The following is a 27796-nucleotide window of genomic DNA, read 5'->3' on the forward strand; positions in this document are numbered from 1 at the left end:
GCTCTCCTCTATTTTTATTAACATTTTCCCAGGGCTCAGTCTGATTCTGCAGCAGACCCAAAACACATTTCAAAGTAAGATATTTTTGCCCATCAGAATGGGATTCTTCTTTTTTTTCCAGTATACGAGGAGGCCTCACAGCAGTGTCAGCCATGATGCCTTCCTCCCTTCTTGTGCAAAACTCCCAGATCCAGACCACATAAATAGTCTGTATTAGTGCTACTCCCCACTCTCCCTTCTCTTCTTCTAATCCCCTTAATATGCCTGTTCTTTCATCTTAAGCTGGGCTGTACATGGGGAAGGGCAGCTTTTTAAATATTGATCTACTCCTGAGCACACAAGATCTTCAACTTGGCCTTTGGACACTGTCACGGTACCAGAAAGAATAATATTTTATCCAAGCAGGTTTTCTGAGTAGGGAGTGCACTTTTCATGCTGTCATTTCTACCAGGGTTTGTTCTTCTTTCGTCTGTGGAATGTGATTTTAACAGATTTGAGCATTTTTATTATTATAATTAATTAGTTCTTTTTGAAAGCTTCACTCCTGCTAGAACAACCACTTGCAAAACAAAATGTTTGAGATGCCTTTAGTTTGTGGATAATATAATGCCAGTTCTGTATAAACAACAGGGTCACATAATGCCTCCTTTCTTGTGCAAATTATGCAAAAATCTAAACAGGACCAACAGAATTTATCCCTCAGACATTTACATTTTTAGAAGTATGTCTGGGCTGTGTGAGTATTAGTGACAGCAGATTTTAACCGTAAACTTTATCATCCCTCTCTGGCCTGTCTGTCAAACTCCTATTTACATGAAAAAATCTGATAGATGCTTATTGACAGGGTGATGTAAATTTGCATTAGTCTTTTATTTCACAATTCTTTTTCCATTAAAAAAAAAATTCCAATGTAATGAAAGGACTTCTTAACTTTTATGCGATGGTTATCTAATATGAAATTGATATATTTTTTTTTTCCAAGGGAAATTATATTGATTCAGAAGCTGTTAAAGGAGAGGTGCTAAAAGTTGGAAATAAAAGCTGTGAAAACCTCCTCCTGCAGTCGGAATCAATTCTGTGTACGGTTCCCAGTGATCTCCTGAAATCCAACAGTGAGCTAAATATAGAGGTGAGAGAACTACACCACACATGAGATATTAATGCCATTTTTATTATTATTCCCAATGTCACTATTGAGCGTATAAACTTTAAATTTAAGCTTAAGCCTTTGTTTACAGAGATATCTCCATCCCTGTTTGTTTGGGATGGAAATTAATATCGACTATTTTAAAAGAATTATTATCAGCATTGTTGTTATTACCTGTTTGTACAGAGACTTTATGGAGCCTTAGGCACAAAGAAGGACCTAGGCTTAGCACAGAAATAAAATGATAGTTATTAATCCAAAACAAGAGGAAACATATGGGGGAAAATGGGAAGCTGTAATGGAGTAGGTTTACTTTGGCGCTTAAGAGTCCTTTTTTCAGCAAAAAATTCTGCTGCAGTCAAGAGGATCAGATCCTTTCTGAAAGAATTTTTTCTCTGCTTTTTATAAGTTCATTTCAGTTCTTTTTGTAAGATGGAGACACTTAGGTCAAATGGTTGAGTTCTAAAATTATTGTTCTAAAGGTGGTCTCACTAGAATCATTCAAAGCACTACTGCAAATTTAAATTGTAGACAGTTTTGACCTATTGATTCATAGAATAAGGCACAAATCTTTCAGCATCTTTGTATTTTTTAAAAAATATAAAAAAGGAAATTCACAGCAGAAGGGGATTACCTTAAAACAGAAATTTGATGATCATGGACTCTGGATTAATTGAAAACAATGGAAACTTTGCAAGTCGTGTAAGTGTGACTAGGATCAAACTCCTTGTAAGCTCTTTGGAGCAGGGACCATCTATTTTTAGTGTGTTTTTATGGCATTCATCGCAACAGGATCCTGGGCTGTGAATGGTATTCCTATATGCTACTGCAATCACGGTAAATAGTAATAACTAATTTGCTGTATTCATATTTTTTTAAATATTAATCAAATTAAATTTATTGGATATATCAGGCAAACTATAAAATCAGATGCAGCTCTCCTTTGGGCAAATCTGTTTCCCAGACCTGTAAATGCCTAGTTTCATATAATACTTGTGCATATGTTGCATTCTGTACCTGTTCGTGGTTTTACATATGCAACCAGGACTAGCACTACATCCAGTCAGCTCTACTCTGTGATATTTCCTTAACCTCTCAGAAACAGATACGCACGACATGTATTTCGTACGTAGAGCAGAACACAACCTAAAGGGGTTAAATAAGGTTTCTGCTTGTTTACTGGCAAGGAGCCTCAGAAATTGCAGTCTGCCCAACGAAGAAGAAAATTTGCTCTTTTGACGGGCAAATCCATCATTACAGTACCCAGAGGAATGAATTCCACAGGAGGAAGAGAAAAGATGGCCAAACGCATTCCAACTGACTGAGCTAGTGCTGTGCGACCAAAAACTGTTTTTTTTTTCCCTGTTAGCTGCTTGGTGTTTGTTCGGTTGTTGATTTTTGGGATTGTGTTTTTGTTTTGTTTTGTTTCATTTTGTTTCTTTAAACTGTTGACAAGCTAGAAGCTGGCAAGGGACAGGCTCACGTGACCTTGGGAACTAAAAAGCAGGCACGCTGTCAACAGAGAGTTTGGTGTTACAGCGTGCTTACGCCAGAAGGACACATATTAAAGACATTTGGACTAGTTTTTTTAATATAGGTCTCAGCCTATATATCCATAGGCCCATACATTTCCCTGCACCATTAGAGTAAAAGTGTGGATTCAGCATTTTGAATTAACATCTGGCAGCAGCGTGGCCCTGTTATCCAGAGTGCGTGTGTGAGTGCGTGCCCTGTGTATGGTGTGGCACACACATAGCTGTGTCACTACCAGAACTCTTGAAGGCATGTAATGAATCGTAAAAATGCAGATCTGCTTTCACATACACCAGTTTAATAATTTCTCCACTCCCAGTGTCTTATCACAGTACAGCATCCAAAAACGAAGATTTAATACATATGGGACATATCAGCTCATACTTTAGTACTAGTAATCTACTTCTTACTTGTCTTTTTCAATCATCATGCTATTTTTTTTCTCTTTTTTTCAGTGGAAACAAGAAGTTTTGTCAACTGTTATTGGAAAAGTGCTGATCCGGCAAGACCAGAATTTCACAGGACTAATTGCTGGAGTTGTTTCAACATCAGTTTTAATTTTGATCTTTTTGGGTTTTTTCCTCTGGAGAAGGAAGAAGAAACAAATTAAAGGTCCATCATAGTCAATTCCATCAAATAATTCCATAACTTTGTCTTAGATTTTTAAAACTGACATTGGTTTCTGCTTTGCTTAACTGCCATGCAATGCCCTGTTGTAACCTGTTAGCAGACGTTTCACAATCAGTTCCAACGTTTGTTTGCATTTCAGCCCTTGGCTCTTGCCTGGGCTGGGTGAAGGGCCACACTATGCCTAAAGGAGAAGGAACTCAGAGCTATTAAGAAAAATTAGTCACTTCTCTTCCCCAACCAGCCTTGGAAGAGAGGACAAGTAAATGACATGCATGGAATCACAGGTATTTCAGTTTCATCCAGTTGCCTTGTAGTCCTCCAGGCTGTGCCCAGATTGTGCAAGACACAGCACTGTGGTGGCCTGTTCTCCTGTTCACCCAAGTCAAGAACTTGGTCAGAGTGTGCCTCCTCTCTGTCCTCAGTGCCTGGGCTTCCTTCCAGTGGGAACCATTGCACTACACAAGGGGGAAGGAGGAGGGGAGCTAGTATATAAGCAGGTCTTGTTCTGACGTGGTATCGCAGTCAGATCTGGCCCCAGAGGCTTCAAAGCTCTCTTGGATCTTCCACTGTGGCCAAGAGCAGCGCTTTAACACAAGTTACAGCAATTCTTGTGCTGTTCAAGTATCTTAAGTTCAGGTCCTTCACATGTCTGCCTCAGCAACAACCTGACCCTCTTCTCAGCAGAGCAGAACATCTTAAATAAATACCTAAATGAATGTTGGCACGCAGTAAACATGAGGGTTTTCTAATATGTCTTTCTCCTCCCTCTTCAGATCTGGGAAGCGACCTGGTGCGCTATGACGGCAGAGTGCACACTCCTCACCTGGACAGGCTGGTAAGCGCCAGGAGCGTCAGTCCAACGACAGAGATGGTTTCAAGCGAATCTGTAGATTACAGGTCGACTTTTCTAGAAGGTACGCCTCTACTGTGAATCTGTATGGATGATACCCTTTTGTACTTCTTGCTTTTCATGTCTTCGGATTATGGCTATTTTGATCAATATCTTAATTTCACTTTTTCATCTGGTTTGTCTGTGTCTCCATTGTTTAGGACTTCCACGTGTTCATGGGTTTGCTATTTGAACTGAGCTTCTCAGGTGCTTCCCAAGATTAATATGCAAATTATTTTTATTTTTACTCTGATTGGAGGAGTATATAAAAAAACTTAGTAAAAAAATCACTCTAAGTCTGGTCCACAATTAAATAGGAGCTGATTATGATGGATATAATGATTTTGAGTTATCATGGGGTTCATCACACCGTGCAGAAATTCACTCTGAAGAAGTGATTTTTAAGGATAGCATCAAGTGGCTGAGGGTTTAGTAGGTCTCGGTGACTTCGTGCAGTCTTACAAGGCAGTTCTGCCAGCCCAACATGGGACATGAAGTTTTGTAAACTGATATTCATTTGTTTGCTCATGCATTTCCTATAAAATGGCATGTTGTATGGTGCAGAAATGTTAATTTTTTAAATTTTGCTAACGGGATGAGAAAACTGTGAGAGATCGAGTGGAGGTCTGTGTGTGCTGGCTCAGAAAACACACTGTTCACTTTCAGGGCTGTAGGCACGAGGGAAGAGTTACCCTATGCTGAATACATTTTTGTGTGCCTCATGACACCATTTTACAGTGGGTATTCTCCAGAAGAGCACTCTGCTGCACTTGTCATACCACTTTAGGCTGAAAATGTCCTTTAAGACCGGTGGAGCCCGTGTTCTATGATTACTACTGAAGAGTCTTTAACTATTAGAAGCTACCGTGCTATGATATTTGAGCTATCACAGGTATTTGTTAGTCTTCGTATAGACATAGTCTTGTACTATTTCAGGTGCTGCCATATATAACTCAATAGAATTCACTCCAAATCCTTATTCCACCTTTGTAATCCCCAATCACAGCACTGTCTGAGAGCCAGGTCCGTTCCCAGCTTCCTTAATGATTCTTTAATTGCTGCCGCCAGCTCGCACAGGAAGTTTCTTGATTGAAAGATTCCCAAAGGAAAAGGAAAGCCTGTGCCACTGGTTAGAAAGGAAAGTGGTACACAAGACACAGCTATGCAAAGACCCTTGGTGGAAGGTAAATCTGTAGTGGTCCCAGGGCCACTGTGCTCTGGCAAAGCACAGCAGGGAGCGCACCAAAGGAGGTGGTGTGTTCTCTTAATGTTCCTGCAGGAATGTTCAGTTACCATCAAAGAATGACAAGAGCAGTAGGAAACATGCAGGCTTACATGTAGCAAGTGTAAAAATTATTTTGCAACCATGACAATTAAATAGATATTTGCCCTTGGTAACATTAATGTGGCTTTGTAAATTAAAGAGTTAGTATTTTTGCTTTTAGATAGAGCAGGACAGAGTTTTTCTTGGCACATAGAGTGCCAAGCAGTAAATGGAAACCTCCCAGATTTTATACATAAATATATGAAGCATGTCTGTGCAACACCTTTTACTCTTTGTGACTCTTTGTGATAAAATATGTGATAATTTCTTTTGTTAAATTTATTTCCCCCCGCCTTTTTTTTTCCCAGCCTTGGGCTAAATTTTGCTCATTCATTCCACTGGAATCATTCCAGATAGAAACTGGTGTAAATTAAACTAAATTCCTTGATTCTATTACACCATGTACTAAAAAAAAAATCTTTTAAACAACAGCAATTTATTACCTGAACAACATGCTGTTGACAAAAATAATTTTCTCGGATAAATACTCCTGGCTTGACTGAAACATTTTAATTTCTGCTATTTTAAATCAGCTGGCTCATGTTATTTTCATGAGTAGCACCAACTGTATTATCTTCAGCAGTTACAGGATATGAATCACCTCTAGGCATTTCCCTGGTTGAATATTTACCATTGGATAAATATAGCTAGTCACCAGCAGTTTGGAAGCCTTCATGAAATGTAGAGTTCCCTACCAGATTAGAACATGGCAATAATAAAAGGTTTCATGTTTTTAATTGTTCCCTACTTCCTCCACCCGTATCGCTGTCATTTTTCCATTTTACTCTTGTTACTCCCAATTACTAGAAATGCTATAACCTACACTTGGCAAAATGTGACAAGGCTTCATTCCATCCACTTAGAAAAGTGGAAGTTTTGCCGTTTACTTTCAAAGAAGTAGAGCTGATACAAGCATAAGTTTCTATTGACACAGTTTTCCTGGAGTTTGGCAGATTAGCAACGCATATTTTCTTTTTCCCTTTGTGACCAAAACTTCTGTAAAGCCAAGCCACTTCCCAACTGATAAACTCAAAACCTTGCTCACCAGTGAAATAAAGCTCTTCATTTTCCAAGGGAAGGATTATAACAATTTCTGTTCGTCTTGCAGATCAGTTTCCAAGCATGTCTCAGAACGGATCCTGCAGACCTGCCCAGTATCCTCACTCTGACCTCTCCCCAATTCTGTCCAGCGGAGATTCCGATTTAGCCAGTCCGCTTCTCCAAACTAACGTCCACATTGACATCAGTGCCTTAAACCCTGACCTGGTCAAAGAAGTCCAGCACGTGGTTATTGGTGCTGACAGCCTGATTGTGCACTTCAGCGAAGTAATAGGAAGAGGTGGGTACTACGACTCTTACCTTGGCACTGCTGTTCTTTTGGCGCTCCCATTCATTACAAACCATTCCAAATAAGGTGTCTACACTGAGGTTTTTCAAGCTTTTTGCCTCATACAGCACTGCAATCCCATGCACCAAATCAAGGGGAGAACCAAGGAGCTCTCCTTTGAAGTCACATGAAGGGCTGTGCATTTGATCAGTTGGAGAAGACACCAGAGGAAGGAAGAAATTGGCCAGTTAATGGGGCTCCTTTGAACTTGGAGACTTGCTGGTTCCCTCTTAGCTGCCTCACTCTCACCCTTTTCCAGGCTATGGAAAAGCTCATCCAGGGCTTCCGATGCATGAGGCTGCGATGCTGGAGTGAGGCTGCTGCAGAACATTGCATGAGCCTGAGGCACACACCTAAATGACAGGGGATGCTGAGGTGGGGGCACCACAGACCTTAAAGAGAGCTGGCAGGGTCACTACACGGCACAGAAAACTCCTGCATTCAGTAAAAGTCCCCGTGGGCCAGCTGAAACGCACACACCCCTTTTGCCTCCACAACGTTTCCCCCAGCTCCGAGGAATTCGCTGTTTGTTTCCTCCTGCCAATGGCTTTCCGTTCCCCCTCATTCCTCTCTCATCCCAGCTGCAGTGATGTGTAGCTCCTGATTCACTTCCCCTTATTTTTGTCCCTGATACAGCAAGTCCCCTGTTTTCCTGAACTTCTCCCATTATTCCAGTTCTCTACATCTCCATAAGCAGGTTCCCTCCTTCTTTCATAGCCCAAGCCAGTATTTCTGTTAGGGGCATTTATTAAACTCTGGACTATTGAGTACCTACTAGTAACCCAAGCAGAAACTGGATTTTCAGTTCGTCTACAGATCCTGCATGAGAAGTCTCTTGTTGAGTATCAGAACACTGATAAAAATTTGGCTGTAAATTATATTCCTAATGCCTCTTCTGCAGGAAAATAGCCACAAATCAAACAAACAGGCAGTGTGTTTCCCTTCCATGTATTATACTCAATCATCCCTAAAGCAAGGGTGGGCCTTTTTCTTTTCTTTCTTGTTTCAGAAAAAGCCAAGTAATTTCCCATTTTTTAAATGTTGAAAAATACCGGGAATGACACCGATATAATTAACGTTTTTTAATTTTCTCCTCCATAACTAGAAATAGGCCAAGCCCAAAAATATTTCAGACACACCCGATCCAAGCTTTAGGACTTGTGCCCAGCCTCCAAACAATCTGTGGTCTGGTGGGATTTTAGTTGCTTTTATAAAACAAACTTTGTATTAATTTTACCCCAAGCCAAAATCAAAGCCAACTGGGCTCTGACCGCTGCTTATGACTGGAACCTAGTAGAATTAATCAGATATTATTGCTTTCTGCAGAACGCACACTTGACAAAAAAACTATTTTGCTTTCTAACTGCAAGTATTCATATGGTTAAAATGCCCAGTAAATAGTTCACATGTGAAGGAAACCACCTTTACATTATTTGGATAAATTAATACAGATGCCTGGAGCTCAGAAGTTCTCTGTGTGTCCCAAACAGGTCAGGCTGACTTCTCACAGTTGGTTTCCCCACTCTGCAGACTACCCCATTTGCTTGACAGGAAAGCAGAAGATGAGGAAGGATTTCTGTGTCCCTGGCAGTTTATTTCACTGCTTAGACCATTAGCAAGAAGGCAAATTTCACTCATCATCTTTTAGTGATATTTTGCACTATTTTGCACTCCCAAACCTTTCATGGCCAACACACCACTTTTAACACTCAGCATTATCCATGGAATAGCAAGACCTGAGAGACTAAGCCCACAGTGACCCTCCTTATGTAACTTTCCAATGAAGAGGCACCAAGGCTGTAGAATCCAGTGGACCATTTATCATGGGCTTACAGACAATGGAGAACCACCAATCCAGTGCTCACATCAGCTCCTTCTAACTGCTCTCTTGTGCCTTGCACTGCCCTCCTTTGACATGTATCTAGCAGGAGAGCGTGGTGGGAACGGGCTGACATGGGTTTTGTGTGCATAGTCATTACAGGAACATGGAGCAATTGTGGAGCCAGCCTTGTCATTATTTATGCTCTCCATCTAGGTCAAGAAATATCAATTATGTTGCAAATAGAGTTTTCATTTTATATAATGATGGTTTTATGTAATGGTGGTTTTATGTGTTAGTTATGAAGTATAAATTACAAGTGTTGGGAATTGGACAGAAAGGGAGTGTGATCACTTTCTTAAAACATAATTGCTGCCCAGTGGAAAATATCAGAAAGCTAATTTTACATATTAAAGCTAATCTTCCTCTTTTTTCACACAGGACATTTTGGGTGTGTGTACCATGGGACACTGCTGGATAACGATGGCAGGAAAATTCATTGTGCTGTGAAGTCACTGAATAGTAAGTTACATGTTTAATAGTGAAACATTACCATAATTCCAAAGATAACCTGGGTGAACTAATTAATTACAGTGAAGTGTACTTTCACAAGTAAAGATTCTTAGTTGCAGCTGGATCAGATTTATCTCTGGAGCAATTCCAAAAATGAGGGAAAGGCAGTGTCATTTTTTATTCTACTGACTACTGAAGATTTGTTTTTGGAAGTTGAATTGCTAGAGAGCAGGCAAAGCTGCTGGAAAAAACAGGAAGAGACTATAACAACATTTATTAAAGGCTTTACTCAAGTGTTGTTATTCAATTCTAAATAATTCATAATAAGAAAAGGAGAAACGGAACCAAAATCACCAACAAACTGTATTTGCTCATTGTCAGAAAACCGATGCACATAACCTAGTTGTAATTTGGGAGGCGGGGAGCACATTTGTAGCTTCTCATTGTCACTTTGTTGTGCAATAACTTGCTGTACAGAAATGAATTGTAGTTTGCTTGGCTTTTCTTTTTAAATTAATTCATTATACTACTCTATTTCTCAGGGATTACAGACCTGGAAGAAGTAGCTCAGTTTCTGAAAGAAGGAATAATCATGAAAGATTTCACTCATCCCAATGTTCTGTCGCTCCTGGGAATCTGTTTGCCCAATGAAGGATCCCCCTTAGTCGTTCTTCCCTACATGAAACACGGAGATCTTCGAAACTTCATTAGGAATGAGACTCATGTAAGTACACGGAGAGGTCTACCAAATGGTAATGCAAGTCTAGCCACACCCTGCTCCAACACCACAGGTTATGAGCTCTGATAATTACGTTACGTCTATAACTCGCCGCTGTTACTACACCTTAACCTTTAGCACTTGCCTAGGCTGGCACCGAGCCCGACCACAGCGCTGCCACTCCTTCCCTTCCCCCTCAAATTCCTCTCCAGAATGTTTCCCAGAAATTATCAGCAATAAGTATTTCTCATTTCCCATCCATAAGCCTCTTTATAAACAAATGTGTTTATGAGATCTAACTCAAGGGGCCCAACCATCTGCTGGTTTAAAGTGGCATATCTCTGTTGACTTCAGTACAGCTGTGCCAGTCGTCACCATCTGCTCTCCCAGCTCCTAGGTAAAGGATCCTCATGTCCAGCTAGAGACACAGTCCCATTGTCACCAATATTTTTTCTTCTTATTTTAAGAGAGAAAATTGTTATACAGACTATGAGTACTCTCTTATCAGAGATTTTCCCCATTTTCATTGAAAGACTGCAGATTTCTCAAACATGCCTCACTGCTTTCTCTCAAGTGTGAGACCACAGGCCTTGCCTCAGGTAGCGTAAGCCCACTTTATGCTGCAGTATTTCACCCATTTCCCACTGCTAGGACAATATAAAGCAACTTCTGAGCCACTGGGATTTCACCCCTGCCTCTATGGCAATCAAAAATAGCCAGGAAAATTAAAAAAAAAAAAAAAAAAGCATTATGACAAATTGTTGGGGAAGTTAAGCTTTTTGAGGTTGACCTTGTTTCATTCTACAAGCACCAGGGACCTTGTCTGTGAATAGTGCCATGGTCCTTCCTGAAATAAATAGAATAACACCACAGCTGAACAGGGTTGTTCCACAGAATGTGATACTGAGCAATGTCAACAATGCAACAATCTGTGGGACCTCACTATTATATAACAAGTCATGCTGTTGGATAAAAGAATTACAGGTTACCATTATTTATGTATTTAACCTTTTCAATAAGGTCTAACCCATGCACTGCAGACCAGCAGAAAAAGTTAACCAAGCTTTGCAGAAATCTTCCTCTGGTAACTGCTAAGGGTCTCATTTGCCTTTTCCATGGCACCATCTAATAGCTTGTACTTATTTTGCCGCAAATAGGACTCCTTCTCTCTAGTCATTTCCAGCTGATGAACTCCAAGTCCATAGATATAATCTTCTACAGAGTTACATGCTGTTACTTTCAGTTCACAAATGTGAATTTTGTGTCTGAGGTGTGATGGCAGGGTTTCAGCACACTCTTATATTTCCCAGCCCGGGTCATGCTACTTATGCTGCAAACTCCACTCTTCTGGAGTCTGTCAGTTTTTTAATTTCTTAAAGTGTGTTTCCTCACTGGAGGTAGGAACTTGACCTAAACTTATGCCAGTTTTACTACAAGCCCCAACCTGTCTTGATCATTCTGGTGGCAAGATAGGTGTGTCAAAAACTGAGAGTCGCAGCAAAAAACAGTCTGCTCCCTGAGCTTCTGCATTCATTGTATCACAATTGTTTGTATTTTACAGAACCCAACAGTAAAAGATTTAATTGGATTTGGCCTTCAGGTCGCAAAAGGGATGAAATACCTTGCAAGCAAAAAGTTTGTCCATAGAGACTTGGCAGCAAGAAACTGTATGTAAGTACAAACATCTCCTTCAAGCCACGTTATCACGTTCCTTTGTGTAAGACAGTGAGATGAGATAAAAGAAAGTTTCCAGGATTCTGCTTTTTTAGTCAAAATAGAGTGGTTTCTTCGTTGTTCCATAATTATACTGCTGTTTGCCTTGCATACTGATGAGCTGCTATTCAGCTTGGTAAGGCCTCACTTCTTACACATAAGCTTTTTTTGAGTGTGGGAAATATGAAAAGCAGAGGTGAAAGTGTAGTCTCTCAAAACCATTGGTTAGAGAATTTAAAAGGCATCTCCTAAGGGAAGTTAAACTGCTGTTGTCTCAACTTGCTGTGCTTCCACCCAACCTCTTAAAAACCAGCACGTCTCTGCTGCCGCACCTAGCAGGAGGGAGAGGAGCACGGGGGAACTTTGTGAGAAAAACAGGAACACAAAAGAAACACCAGTGAGACCTCTAGACAGTAATCTTTCATTACATGAGTATGAGCTTACTTTGGCTCAATTGCCCGCACAAATTAACATTAAAAAAATCAGACCATGCAAGAATCTTACTAGTGTCTGAGTAGCCAGACAGTTCAATTTACACAAAGACTAACTGATACGGGAGCTGCTGATACTATTATGCTGATTTGTCACCTGTGTTGTGAATTAATGAGGTGCAGGATTGAACGTTAGAGTTTATTTTTAGCATGCCATAATCTGAAACTCTGGCTGCAAAAAGGTTATTCACCTGTGACTTCTTGTTCTTTTTCAAAGGGTGCACACTCGTGCAGCTGAACCGCCTCTGAGAAAGAACATTTTCTTACAGTTGCTGTTTTTTAAGGGCAGGGAGTAGGGGGGGAAGCCACAAACAATATGATTTTCAGGTTTCCTCAGAACGAAGAAATTCAATTATTGTATAGAAGTCCTGGTTCATCTAATCAAAATCCAAATAGTGGCAACAGGACATTCCCTCTGTGTATTCCATGTGTATAAATACTTGATATGATAAAGAAGATGGTTCTTATTAGTGGTGGCCAGGGACAGGCCAAGAGGCAGTGGGTGCGAATTGGAGTAGAGAAAATCGCATTTAAATACAGGAAGAAAAGCTTTTATTATAAGGATGACTGAACACTGGCGCAGGTTGTTCAGAGAGGTTGTGGAGTCTCTATCCTTGGAGATATTCAAAACCCAACTGATCATGGTCCTGGGCAACCTGCAGCAGTCGACCCTGCTAGATTATCTTCGGAGGTCCCTTCCAACCTCACCCATTCTCTGTGTGATTCTGTAAAGAAGCCCAAAAGCAGGTGTTTGCTGTAGCTAGGTCTGCACAGATAATGAAAGACAGGCTTAAGTATGCCAACCCCCACGCTCTATCCATTTTCTGACAATGATACCACTCATCAGAACAAACAGCAAACTTAGAAGGACCAAAGCTAGGGAGATCTTCTGGTATGGCTGAGCTGTAACCCCAGCAGAACTTTCCTTATACCATCATTCTTTCCCAGTACTGTCACCAAACACACCCTTAGTCACATTATTATATATGGGCAATCACTGAGATAATGATGGGTCCTTCCTTATCCAAATTGAGAGTGAATAGGAAAGGTGATGGAAGGACTTGGAAATAAAAATGAGAGGTTTCTCAGGATATGGAAGAAGAAACAGCTGTGGAAGAAATGATGTAGCACTCAATCAGGATGTATTAGCAAAGATCTCTTTATACAGAGCAATTGTTTTAAAAGAACTGTAATTCAAATTATATTATCAAAACAGTATCAGTAATTTCCTGAGTTCATTCACTGTATTAAATGGGTGTCAAATATATACTTTGCTGCACTTTTACTTTCACTGTTACATAAGTTAATAGATCCAAGAGAAAGGACTGCCTTCCAAAGTCACGGTTTCAAAAATGCAAGATGTTCATTATAATCCACCATCACTGTAAACCTCACCTGCTCAGTTGCAGATAATACTTATTGTCATTTCTCTAGGTTGGATGAAAAATTCACTGTCAAGGTTGCTGATTTTGGTCTTGCTAGAGATGTCTATGACAAAGAATACTACAGTGTGCACAATAAAACAGGAGCTAAACTGCCAGTGAAATGGATGGCTTTAGAAAGTTTACAAACTCAGAAGTTCACAACAAAGTCAGATGTGGTAATGTACAAGCATATTTGTATCACATATTAATTTAGCTTAAACTGCTTGAGGCATCTCTCTAGTATTTAATGAATGGACGAACTCCAAACCAAAACTTGTATTTGAATCTAACTTTAGTTCTCATAAGAATAAGAGACGGTATTTGTCCCAATCACAAAGCAACAAGATGTTGACCTGATTATCTGTTACTGGTAAAGAAAGAGTTAGGAGTTTAATCCCACTCCAAGGGAAACTAAGGACATTCCGAGAAGCCAAGTTGGAGCTGAACCCTGCTATAGGAGGGGCTCTGGAAAGCTTGACGAAACAGGTTAACTTTGACACTTGTAAAATTTAATAGTTCTCAAAAATGCTTTATTTGCTTTATAAACACTTACTGCCTGCCTACAGCAATCTCAAGTATTACCTGGCTATTTACGAAGAAAAAATTATAAGATGAAGTCATTAGTTGGCTGGATCACTTCGTATTTTAGCTCTCCTTTCAATCCAGATTCAAATTAGCCTGTGATGCATAGAATTTTCACCACGTATATTCTCTCCAGTATGTATTTGCACAGGGTTAGTCAGATCATCAGTTCATGTAAATTGGCAGAGCTCCATTAACCTCAAAAGAGGTCTGCCAAATTATACCAGCTAAGTAGCAGGCCTATAGGCTTTTATTTTCTTTCATTTACTTAGCTGAGTTTCTTTGGCTCTAATTTAAGTGGCTCCTCAAGTCCCTACAGCATTTATTAGCCCACTTAAAAGAAAGCTGAATGCAGTAAAATAACTTTTCAAAGGGAAAATCCATGCAGTTGAATGCTTAAATCTGTCAAACCATCTTCTAAAACTGGAATGTAAAGCCCTCCAACCCTATCGCTTATTATTTATTTCTTTGTTTTCTTAGTGGTCCTTTGGTGTGCTGTTATGGGAACTTATGACAAGAGGGGCACCACCTTATCCTGATGTAAATTCTTTTGATATAACTGTTTACTTATTACAAGGAAGAAGGCTGCTACAACCTGAGTACTGCCCTGATCCACTGTAAGTAAATAATTTGCAAAGCCTTCTGCAAATGCTGCTGATTCTGATACTATAGTACATGAGACTGTGGGGGGGAAAAGGGGATTTTTTCCTTTTTATATGATTTCATAATTGAACACTTCTTTTATTTGAATGGCAGGTATGAAGTCATGTTGAAGTGCTGGCATCCAAAACCTGAGATGCGTCCAGCATTTTCTGAACTTGTTTCAAAAATATCAACAATCTTCTCCACTTTTATTGGGGAACACTACGTTCATGTCAATGCTACTTATGTCAACGTGAAGTGCATTGCTCCCTATCCTTCTCTTTTATCATCACAAGACAACACAGACATGGATGTTGACACATGACGGGTATGTCTGAAATAGAGGAAAATCCATTCTTGTATGAACAAAAAGCAAAACATTTTGCCCACTAGTTTTTACTGCCCGGTCTTTGTGAGAACACTGTTGCACATGTTTATGTTGTTGCCCGAGTTGCACTAGTACAAGGACATGATATCGTATTGTTTAAGGCTATGGGATTCTATAAAACCATCACAGTAATTTCTGAGTATTTGGACAACTGCATCAATTTACCAAATGGAAATGTTGTGTGCTACCATCCAGAGCTAGTTCCCACTAGCTCTCATTAATGTGTGCTCAGACCCAAGAACAAAGATCCATCATTAATGCCATGAAGGAGAAAGCAGAACACCAATCAGTCCGGCTGGAAGGACTGTTACTGTTGCATGTACTTTAGGATAATGAGCAGTGCAGAAATGGTTTTCACACAAAAGGCAAAGACAAACAAGGAGAGTTACAAGAGTTGAAAACGTATTTTCCTCCCACACAGCCCAAACTTCAGATTTTTGCACTACATCAACCAGGTTTCTTTAAAAATAGCCAGCCAAGAGAGCCAGCCCCATGGTAAGTGTCTTAACAGACATCAACATCAAAAGACGGTGTGCGGTAAAATAAGTATGTCAGCCTTGCCAGTCCTCTGGTGTCGTCAGACGGTACATAAAATGAAGAGAAAATCATCTAGCTTAAAGCATATCTAGTGTCAACTTTATTCCAACATTCCACCACTTCTTTAAGTAACAAAGCCTATATCGACAGGATCTCTTGCTGAAAAATGCAAAGCCTCCATTTCTTTCGATGAAGAATTTAACCGCTCTCTGAGAACGAGAACTTGAAGGCATCCACATGAAATGCCAGGCTAATCCCTGGGCTGTGGGGCTGCATTATTCTAGCAAGGAAGAGGAGACAGGCCAGGCTGGCTGGCAGCCTTACGGAGCTGCGAGTCACACAGCGAGGAGCCGAAGCTCTGCCACCTCCCCTCCCGTGGAGCTGCTGCCAAAGGTGAGTGAGGAGCGAGGAGCGGAGGCATCGCAGCCAGCCCTGACTTAGAAAGACTGTGCCATAGCAGGAATGTCCATAACTGAGAAGATTTATCAAAAGAAGAAACAGCTCTAGCTCCACCCCCTCCAGCCTCTCCTTGGATCGCACAGCCCAGTGAATTGTGATACCTACTTTCATGTCTAAATTACTACCAATTCCGAAAAGAGATAGTAAATAAAACTTGCATTCATTAGGGAAGAGTACTATAGCTTTAGGGCAAGCATCACATGTCATTTCTGTTCCTGTGGAATTCTGTGCATACTACTGTATAGCTTGTTTAGTATAGGATAGAACTGGGTTTGTTGGTGTAAACACATAAAGTATTCTATTTTTATATTAAAAAAAAAAAAAGTTTATTTTTAATGACATTTACAAAGTTTGGTTAGGCCACAAAATACTGCACTGTGAACATTTCAGAAAATGTCTGTCAACTTACATGATTCATAAATTGTAGCAACCTTACAAAAAATACTGTGTAAATATTACAAAGGAAAAGAACTGACTGTAAACACACTCCACCCTGGGTAAAATATCTCCGTTGCTGCAAGCCAAGCATTTTAAGATCTTCAAAGAGAGGTAGTGCAGATAAAGAACCGATATAAGGGAGATATATTGTTCTTGGGAGACAGTGTTATAACTGCAAGATTTATAATGAGGGCAGAGCGTGTAGGCAAACTACGAGCAGATAATATTGTATTGTGTTTCATCGCCACTTTCATTTCAGAAACGAACTTTCATGTCTGCTGAGAGCAATACTAATTGTGATTGCTCAAGGACAAAAGGCTTTGCTGCAGGCAAAAAAAAAAAAATCATCTCTCTGGTTGTTAAAACAGCTAAGGAAGTTTATGACACACAGATTTGGAGAAGATACTCCAAACTTGTACATACATGCTTGAGGAACGCTGCAATGTGAAACAGAGGACATTTTTACTATTTATGAACTTTTGCTTAATAAAGTTAATGTTGTGTCTGGGACACCTGTAAGAATACGTGATTCTGGTAAAGATTTGATGTTAGTAAGTTCATATATCTGCAAAAGAGCTGAATGGTACTTATGTTTATAGTTGTTGTTATGACCTAATAAACGTGTTATTAAAATGAATGATTGTAATATTTTATGCTCTGAGTTCTGTTAATTACTGTTAACATTTGACTGTTAAGCTGATAGAAGTCTGTACGCTTTTTCTGACTAACATGGGAGAAGCAACCTGTGGGACTGTGCAAGTGAATGTCTCGGAAACACAAAAATATGGAGAGTGCCCCTGTACATCAAACACACAGTTCATCAGCCTCCTACCCATTAATAGATGCCTCAGAGAAAAGTGCAGAATATTCTGTCGTGAGCAATCATGGCACAGTCCCTTTGGTTAGAAAGTCTCTTCTGCAACCACAGGCCTGAAAATCTGTCATGCAGTTAGTGTTGGGGGTGACATTTGAAGCTTGGAATCCAGGCATCGTGAAGAGTAGCTGCTTGGCCCAACAAGAATGCCAGCGCCTGCATCTGGCATCCAAACTCCCTGTTCAGTCATGATCCATAAGAAACTTCAGCACCCGAAGCCATCAGGCCTTTCACCTCTGCGAGGTGCTTTGTACCCGTGACACCTGGAGAGAGAAGGCATTGCAGTCCCCAGGGGTCTTCTGGGGGAAAAGGAGCCAGCCCCACTCTTCTCCCACGCGTGTCCTCCCAGTCACATTAGATGCCTCCCACTGAATTCACAAGTTCACTTCTGTGAAGTGCATTTTAAGCGGGTACCCCACAACCACTGCAACATGCACTGTCCTGTGCCACTCGTAAACCAGACGACACCACAAGCTTGTTTCTCCAGCAGCTTACCTCGCCCCACAGAAATTTTCCTGTTGATTTCACGCAAACTTTTCTTAGTGCACTATTAACCGCTTCAAATAATTTGCCAATAGTAAGGAAGATTTTTAATACACCCAACAATATTAACAGTCTCTAAAAAGCAAGGAAAAGAGTCCACTGTACCATTGGGTTTCTCAGGCTTTGCACATTGCTGCAGACGACACCACAAGCTTGTTTCTCCAGCAGCTTACCTTGGGTGGGGACCTTTTACACTCAACTCACTCAGAAATACTGTAAGTCTCAGCTGGTTCAAATGAGCATTTATATGCTCCTGAAATTTCAAAATATCAAGCAAACCAACATCAAAACACATTTTCTCCGGAGGCATTTACTTCTTAACAGAAAATGCATATGTTCAGTTTCAACTCAAAGTGTATTTTGGGGAAAAAAGGCATTGAAAATAGCAGGTAAGCATGAAAACATTCTTCTGTTGTGTCACAAACCCAACCCAGCTAATAGGGTCTGACAGATTTTTATTCTAATTACTTACATCTAATTAATTTTCTGATACATTTTCAGATTTTCTCTGAAAAGTCAATGAAAAATCTCCAAGGTTTTACTGCAGTCTGCTCTTAATACCAGGGTCTTTAATCCCAACCAGCATCATACACAGCCAAGTGATGGCCTGAACGTAAATACCAGATTTGTAACACATTCCTCTGATTGCTTCTCATGATTTCTAAGGGACGCCATATATTGCATTTTTGAAAGGGTCAACAGAATCACAAGCTTCCCATGCTCAGTTTTTCATCCTGGTAACTTTGTTTACAGCAGGTACACCCTGCAGCAGATCTTCAGCTGGCTGACGCTGGCAGCCTTCCCCCAGCAGGGACATTAACAGTGGACGTGGCCCATGATCAAAACATTGCATAACAGATAACCCTACACAAAAGCCAAGAGATTAAAAAAATAGGGAGGAATATCCTCGCCCCACAGAAATTTTCCTGTTGATTTCACGCAAACTTTTCTTAGTGCACTATTAACCGCTTCAAATAATTTGCCAATAGTAAGGAAGATTTTTAATACACCCAACAATATTAACAGTCTCTAAAAAGCAAGGAAAAGAGTCCACTGTACCATTGGGTTTCTCAGGCTTTGCACATTGCTGATTTTCTGTCTCTCATGTTAAATTCAATTAGGAAGAATGGATTTAAATGCCTTCTGTAAGTAAACAAAGAGGAGACGTACATTGCAATCTTTGTTACAGTGGCAGAAGCAGTACCAGTGAGCAACTTCAAGCTGGCATTAAAATGATTTTAAACCTAAAAATGAAACTCTCCCATCAGAAATTTCATTTCTGGAATTCAGCCATAACACTATATCACAAGGAAAGGTCATAGCAGATAAATGAAATACAAATCCTAATGGGTTTTTTACTCACTAAACAAAACATCCAGTCCTCAGAAATCCCAATTTCCATTATTTTTAACAAATAGGTCATGAACTGAGTATTCCGAGCATCGAAGAAAGACACAGGAAATCTTAGGATTTTGCCAGACCGATTAGTAAAAACATTTACAAGAAATTGTGATCTCACAGACAGCAGGGAGAATTCAGAGCAGACACCAGCCCAGAGGAGATCGGTCTCTTGCCCTGGAGCTGGAGCTGTGTGCTCTGATGTTAAACCTGAATGTGCCTTTGGAAATCCCCACCCACCTGGTAACGCTCCAGGTGTCATCGTTTCCAATGAGGATGCCCACAGGCTCCTTTTCCGATTAAGGTCAAGCACTTGTAGCCACTCCACGACCTCCTGGGGAACAGAGAGAAAAGATTTGTACAGAACACTGCTTCCCTGGCTGGTGTTACTATTAACTTGGGGGCTTTCCTCTCCAGAGGCAGCAACCTCCTCTTTCCTAGGGAGAGACCCTCAGCCAAGGGTAAATCCCTGCCAGGGTTGGCCCAGGGAGACTCTCCCGGCTGAAGGGCAATCAGATGCCATGCAGCCGAATCGGGATTAAATGTGAGGCTCTGACACGCAGGCCACGCTGGATTTTTTGTTTTTCAGTTGTTAACTTATTTAGGGTTAGAGGGAGGAGGAGATGAGGCATGTTCAGATTTCTTTTCCCCCTGCTGTCCCCTCATCCCTTCCTCCCTGGGTCTGGAGTTGGCACAGGAAGCCTCAGGGCAGCAGTGACTCTCCAGGTCTGTGGCCTTAGGGGGATCCCAAGTTCAACAAAGGAGCATGGCTGTAGTCTGGGATTTCAGTGAATATTGCCAGAAAATGTGGGTCGGGCTTGACCGGACTTTGTTTGCACAATCCAAGGTGGAACACCAGAGAAGGGCGATTTACTTAATCTGGTTTCCACGTGCTTTTCTCTCAGTAGTAAGTCCTTTGCCCCAGCCCGGTGCCATTAGGGGGTTCCTTGGTATCTGCCAAAGGAACAACTTCTCACATTCATTCCAACAACTTAACAGGGAAGACACCCTCGCTCGGGCCTCCGAGGCCCTGTGCGTCTCTACGAACTCTATGTATTAACACGTGCCAGAGTTCTAATTACTGAGCGCACGTTGAGCCCCTCTCTGGTACAAATGACAGCAGAATATCCTCCTTTAGGATGTGAAAAGGGTTATTGCCAAAAACTTTAGGGTGCATGACCAAACATGGACACCTCAGCTGCCATGGGGTTGCAGCTCACTGGGGCAGTTGGCACGCTTCGCAAGCGCAACAAAACCCAACACAAACGCTAAAAATACAGTCTGATTTTTAATTAGGAGGGGAAAAAAAAAAAAAAAGCCTTGCAGACAACAGTGGTATATTCTCTATCTTTTGTGTGGCTCAGGAAAAAATCAAGGCAATTTAAGAAAGACAGCAGAGCTGCGGCCTGTTGGAGCTCATGGTGCAGAATTCATGGCAAACACGAGACGATGTGACAACCCGTATAGCCTGGTCAGCAAGGGGGACATCACAAGGGGCGAGTCACAACCAACTCCATTTGTACACTAAGGGTTTTCTCAAGAAAAGCTCTTTCTTAGAAGAGGTCACTGCTACAGGAAGGACAACCATCTTCAGAAGTCAAAAACACTCTCACCTGGTAACTTTTGCATTTTGTAGTGAAAAGTCATTAGCTGAATAGCTTCTTCATTAATTTTCAGTTACTGGAAATGTATCTATTGAAATTAGTTTGTCTACTGGCCATGCTCATGTAATATACCTGCCGCCTGGCCACCAGAGCCATAACAGCATTCAAAGTATTTCCCTCAAAGGTCAACGGCTCAATAATTGTAAAAATGTTCCAGCGTTGCTTGTGTCCTCCCTACCTCTGAGCACCCAACTGCTGCAGACGTTGGCAGAACTTTTGAGCAGCAGCTCTGAACCAGGAGGGAAAAGAGTAAGAGTTTGTCAGGCCCACGCAGTCCCCATGAGCACTGAATCACGTCACTGAAGTGATGAAAACAAACTCGCCTCGTTGACAAGTGTGAACCTGGGCTGCTGTACAAAATGCAGGTAAATAAACAGCATCTATGTTGGAAACAGGACTATTTCTACTCTCTTTTTTGTGAATATTAAGTTTAGTCAAAAATATCCTGGAAAAATACTTGTACTGCTGCAAAAACAATGACAAAATATATTTGCTAGGTATCTTGATATTAATTTAAAGCAGCAGGGTTTTCTTAAGACAAAAATACAAAGTAAATTACTTTAAAAAGTGTTCAAGTCTATGATGTCACATGTCTAGGAGGGTGAATGACTTCAAAATACATCTGCCAGCCTATTTAGATAAATGAAGGTAATTCTCTTTCACTAGCCATTCTGGACATACTGAAATAGGCTTTTAGGTTCTTCTAAAGAACCTTCTCTGAACTTCAGTTCTCATCTGCTCCGAAATAGGTTCTTCTCAAAGCTGAGTTGGTTAGAGAAGAGTCCAGGGAAACTGATTTTGGATTATTTGGCAGAAACTGGAGTTCTCTGCAGTACCTCAAGGTTCTTTTGTCCACAAGAACTGATTTACCAAATACTTCATCCTTTTTCTTGTCTCTAGTATCTTCATCATACCAGAAGGCATCATAATACAGAGGTTCTGTGTGCAAATATCTACCCAATATTACTTTCTGCAGGCAATCCTGAATAGGAAGATAATGTCTGGACGGTGGTGACCAATATAAACAAATCCTTATTGCTGTGCTGAACAAATCATTATCAACACAGCACTTTTCCCATGCATCCTCTTCCGAAGTCCCTATAGTAGTTACCATGACTGCATTTAAATGTATACAGTCCCATATTTTAACGCATAAAACCTTGAATGGTGTTAAAATACTAACTTCATTGCAAGGAAACTGGTGTCCCTGAAGGTGAACAGCCCATACTGAAAGACAATAACAAATGCCCTCCTTTAATTAAGGGCTTGGTTTAGATAATATTTCTCATACTCCACTTATGTACTAGTTCGTAACGCAGGTATTATAAAACAGATTCATTCACATAAATTACAACATACAGGAGCAATGCTCTGGTATTTTCAATCTCAATTCAGATTAACAAGGCCTCATTTCAGTGAAAACTAAAAAAAAAAAAAAAAAAAACACTTCCTTTACCACCTGAGTGAGAATACAGAAACTCTGTCCATCATTCATACATTCAGCCACAATCAGGAAATTAGAGATTGCAATGAGATCAAAGGATTTTACTGCTCAAGGTACCCAACGCTATTTTCTACAAGTTTAATATCACTCCTCTCCCCACCCCCCTTACTTAGTCATATACTACCCCTAACAGCTAGGTCAAATTTTATGAGGAGCATTTCTGAAAGCTGGAAGAGCTTTCTCTGGAAAGAAGCCATCTGTTTGAAGCGTTCAACTCCTTCAAGATCTGAAATGCTTCCCAGTGTGTTGTTTTTCTTTTTTTTTGCTTCCCAGATGTATTGCAAGTTCCAAATATCTAGGCATAAAGTGACAGACTTGCACAGTTGCAAGGGATCTTCTGTTTAGTGGTAAAGCACAACTGAGAGGTAAGCTGTGTCAGTCAGATAGAGGGGATCTGAATGAGGAGCACTGTGGCTTTGGCTTATCTATGTTTTGCAATGCCAGCGTTGTATTTTTCACATACGTGAAAGGTATCCACAACTTGAGACGCTGATGTTGTGAAGTGGGTTTTCTTTAGATACAGATTGCATATATAATACATCTTCCCACAGAGGCAAGCAACACTTAGAGCATATGAGAGATATACCTCAGCCTACAATAATTTATACTTCAAGACACGGGAAAACTGATAAAAGGCTGTTGAAAAAAGAGGCAAATCCATCCTACCTCTGTGATCAGCTGAGATAACATCACTACATTGTCCAACACAAAGGTATTATCCAGTAACAGGGACCACAGCAGGCAGCTCAAAAATCAATCACTCTGAGGAGAACTTCTTAAGGAAATTAATACCAAAAATACTCGCCATTAGGAAATACTGAAACATTGGGAGAATTCCCTAATAGAAATGTCATCATAAAAGCCTCCTCGTTTCCTTTCTTGATCTTCTAATCAAACACTACTCTGTTTAAACAGCTAGTGACACTTTCAGCCTGCTGTGCCAATGCCTAGCGCCAAGGCCTGAGGAGGAAAGCTGACCAGAGAATGAGCAGAAAGAACCAATTTTGGAGTTAAGAGTTTTCCTTTGTAACTACGCTAAGAAGTAGTATAGTGAACAGGACTACCCATTTTGGGGAGAGCGTTTTTCATCAATAAATTTCAAAGCACTTGCACAGAAATAGAGGGCTGGAAGAAATGTCAGGAGATCATTTGGTTCCACGTCACTAAGAAAGGGTGAATGCACCTAAGCTGCCTTGGCAAACATTTGTCTACCATGTTTTATCTAAAAAACAAAAACTGTAAAAACTACAAGGATTTTAGGGCTTCATTATCTGTATGGTGCTAAAGTTCTCCTGCATTTCTTTTCTAAATATTCCTTGCTGCAACATGAGACCCACCCCCCATCTTTTTTGCCCCAACACTGGCTACACAGCCAAATGACCGTCACGTTAGCTATAGAAAACTTTTAACTAAAGATGTCCCGTCTTAATCTCCTCTTTTCTAAGCTAAAAAGTTTTCTTCGACTTTTACTCAGGCCCTTTATTTTCTAAACAGCTTTCTTCTTGCTGGTTCTTCCTAGCCCATCCACATTTCTTAAGTGTGGTGCCAAGGATGAACTCGGTACTCCTTTATAGAGTGATTAGGTCAGCAGCTCTGTTGCTTGTGGCTAAAGAAAGCCACCAGTGATATAATTCAAGTTGTCTGGAAAAGCAAGGGACTACAGCACATTATGTACTTAGAGGGTTTATCCACAAACAGATGTAGACTGAGAACTATGGCTCCAGGTGCTAACAAGGCAAATTAATAACTTGCTTGAGGATCTTTCTGGTTATACAAGTTAGATGGGTCTGCAATTCTCTGACTCCTCTCTTTTTTCAAGTATATAGCCTACATTTGTCTCAGGACAATGTCCCTTCCCAAACTGATTCTTTCATGATTACCTTAGCTGAACCACTGTAGTCAGGAAAGCTGCCTCACTAGTAGGACAGCTTCCACTCAAAGAGCTACAGCAAAGCCAGGAGAAGTAACTCAGTTAGTTGGAACGCAAGTCCTTCTATCCCTTAAGCCCACGTTATCCAATGAAATCCACTCAAAAGAATGATAACTCTTCATATTTTTGAATGCATATGTATTCCAATGTTTCACGCTTACTTTGTCACTATTTTAACTAACACCTAACTTTGAGCAATTAACTTCAAATAACTTGCATAATCCAGCCAGGCAGTGCCAGAGAGCTCGAGGCTTCTAAACAGGGTGCTGTAAAGCAAAGAATTTCTTGAGCACTTATTCATGAGATGTGTCAGGCAGAAACCAGGCCAAACGCTAAGCTAGGAGCACAAGAGAGACATTGTCTGTGGTGTAATAGGAAGTTATGATATTTGGAAAGATGGAAATATCAGACTTGGGTAGGTAAGGGAGGAGATGCGCTGAGGCTCCTGTTTGCAATGTTACACCAACACTACTGCCGGTCTCTCCCTCCTGACAAACCTGATGTGTGGAAACATGCCCAGGGGCCCCAGGAGGTGCCTCCTTCTACCAAGTGCTCTCTGAGGCCACTTGCCCTGCCATAGAGCTCTGTCATGACTGCAGCCAGCAGGTGAGGGATGCAGAGATATCCCCCTCCAGCTGGTGAGAGAAGAAGACAATTCTTCAGCAGTGCTTACACACGTACTGGTGATGGTTCATGCTGTATGAAGTCTGGCATGGCAGTAAAAACGCACGCACTCACTGAACATCAGCTCCCTCTACTGTAAATACATTGATATGTGTTACTCCGCCACCCCACCACCTCCCAAAATGATCAGTTTTGATAAAAGTACTACTCTGAAGGGCTGTGACTAAGATCACCGGAAAAATGCATCCCGCGGAACCGGCAGACAGAAAGACAGCACGGATTTTTCTTTTCAGTTCTTGTGGTTATGATAATCAGGTTTTCAATCTTCTTGTATGCTGCAAATATCCATCTCTAGTTTGACTCAAAACTAGAATAAATTTCACGATCTTAATCTAATATTTTACAAACAACTGTAGACTACAGTCTACAGAGCAGTCTGCTGCAGTAACTGCAGTCTTGGCTTTATTAGTCACAATATTCATTTCTGACAGAAAATGTAATGGCGCGGACCCTAACCTCTGCTGATCATTATCCTACTGATGATGTTTTGTCTTCCTGAAAAGGTTAAAAATCTGACAAGACTCAAAAGCTGATGGCTGTGCTCATCCACACTGAGGGCTATTCTTGGTTCCAGCAGAAATTAGAGCCGTTTGCAGCACAGCTCAGTAACACAGTCCCATTAACTGATAAGATTTACTCAAAAGCATGACTCAAAAAGACAGAAATTGTTCTTCAGTCCAGACTGAATTCAATTAATAGTGTAAGCCCAAAAATACAAGAGGCTGGCTATTTTCAGGGAAATATTTTTGGTTTTGAAATTGACCTTATTTTTCTAATGTTAGACTAAACAAAAGTTTAATTTCAGATTAAACCAGTGCTCATGGTTTTACTTGGCATGAAATCCAATTAAATGATCAAAGTATCAAAAGTCAGCCAAGAGATCAAGGAAGATGAGGACAGCAGAGAGACTCTGAGACTTGCCCAAGAATGGATAGCCAGAGCCTGTAGTGAAATTTTAATGTAATGGAAAGTACAGACACTAGATCAGAAAGAATCCAGACACCTGGAGAAGGGATCGATGGCCTATCCATGAAAATGGCCCGTTTATTGATTGTAAAAAAGGAGCAGGAAGAAGATGTTAAAGTCATAAGACAGAGATGGAGAGATGAATGTTGAGATTCTAATTTGTTTGAATGTTGAAGAACAGAGGCAAGGAAGAAGATGAAAGAGAGAGAACAGATGAAAATATGATCAAGAAAGGTCAGCTCAGAGGACAAGGAAGCATCAAGGGGATGGGCTGAAAGTACTGGAAATATCGAGCTAGCAAGTATCTCCAAGTACGGACCCTGAGATATGGCCAGAGCTGCCCTAGACAGCAGGAGAAAGGTAAGGGATGCCTGGACACCAGTGTGCTCCCCAAGTATGGGTTGCAGAGATTTCAAAATTGCCCAGCTTGTTATAGTATCCTATCTGCTGCTGTATGGAAGGTCACATCTCATCCTTAGCCGTGGGCCCTCTAGAGTCCCTGAAGACAGATAATGAGAAAAAAAGGATAAAAAGCAGAAAGTGAGTTTGATCAATTTTATGTTGACTTTGTACTATTCTTTGATAGGAACGGAATAGTCAAAGCAAATAAAGCTGCTTTGAAATAGGAATTGACAGGACAAAATATAGCAAGTACATGAGAGGAACTTTATCAGAATTATGCCACAACTCATTAATCTGTATCACAGTAATAATGTTACTTTAAAGTTAACACCAGTATTTCAAAGCAAAAGGTCTTCTGGATCTCTAGTAACTCAGTGCAAACCCTTTACAGCTAATCAGTATCATTGCTTCAAAAGAAATTAAACTGTCTCCACCCAGTAACTCTACTGGCATTTGATCTACAATTGGCTTGAAGTTAAAAATTAATTACCCTTCCAACATATTGATTACATGACTATAAACATAAAAGCAGCAGCCCAGAACAATGTACACTGACCCTCTGTTGAAACAGCATGTTTGTTTTCAAAAGGCAGCTAATTAAGACAAGTTCCCTAGAAAAGGAAGACAGCAGCAAAACTAAAACCAACAGTGCCATCTAGTGCATCACTGTGTTCAAAGAGCTCCGTACAAAACCATGGGTGTCACTCTTTTTTCAGCTATTTCCTAATGCTAACGAAAAAGGACTGATCAATCACTATCACTCTCCATATGCCTAAAGTCCCAAGTCTTACCATTGGGGTATACATGACTTCCAGAAGAAGAAAGGCTTACATTATATTTACATCTCAAAAAATTAATAAAATTATAAAGACAAACCTACTTGATTACTATATTTAACTGCTAACTGTGAATTAACTGAAATTCAAAAAAACTTTTACACTGACAGAAACTCTCAGGCTTATACTGTTCTATTTCAAAGCAGCTGCACTGGAACATCACTGTTGTCTTTAGATAGTATCTTTATAATATGCACTAAAATACATTAGATAAGAATCTCTGGATATCTTTCATGGCTTTTTATTAGACATATATGTATACATAACAGTGAGCAAAACTAGAAAGCAAAAAAGGAATGTATCATTTTTTTTTTTTTTTTTTTTTTTTTTTTTTTTTTTTTTTTTTTTAGCTGGAGTTGTT

The 27796-nt window shown here is 40.4% G+C and overlaps 1 protein-coding gene and 1 long non-coding RNA gene across 2 annotated transcripts in view; one reads left to right on the top strand and one right to left on the bottom strand.

The window, feature by feature from the left end:
- MET (MET proto-oncogene, receptor tyrosine kinase) overlaps positions 1–17271 on the top strand; it is a 72288-nt gene extending 55017 nt beyond the window's left edge. Inside the window, exons 11-20 of the mRNA XM_014964340.1 lie at positions 983–1129; positions 3136–3292; positions 4084–4224; positions 6632–6862; positions 9171–9251; positions 9785–9966; positions 11522–11631; positions 13599–13764; positions 14651–14787; positions 14927–17271. Coding sequence (XP_014819826.1) covers positions 983–1129; positions 3136–3292; positions 4084–4224; positions 6632–6862; positions 9171–9251; positions 9785–9966; positions 11522–11631; positions 13599–13764; positions 14651–14787; positions 14927–15137 — 1563 coding nt within the window. The 3' untranslated portion in view covers positions 15138–17271. The remainder of the gene's footprint in view (positions 1–982; positions 1130–3135; positions 3293–4083; positions 4225–6631; positions 6863–9170; positions 9252–9784; positions 9967–11521; positions 11632–13598; positions 13765–14650; positions 14788–14926) is intronic.
- Positions 17272–19658: 2387 nt separating this feature from the next.
- Positions 19659–27796, bottom strand: part of LOC106901526 — a 12264-nt gene continuing 4126 nt past the window's right edge. The window contains exon 3 of the long non-coding RNA XR_001414319.1: positions 19659–19783. This is a non-coding gene — a long non-coding RNA (uncharacterized LOC106901526). The remainder of the gene's footprint in view (positions 19784–27796) is intronic.

The sequence above is a fragment of the Calidris pugnax genome, unplaced genomic scaffold (assembly GCF_001431845.1).
Source record: "Calidris pugnax isolate Ruff unplaced genomic scaffold, ASM143184v1 scaffold44, whole genome shotgun sequence".
In the NCBI taxonomy this organism is placed as follows: Eukaryota; Metazoa; Chordata; class Aves; order Charadriiformes; family Scolopacidae; genus Calidris; species Calidris pugnax.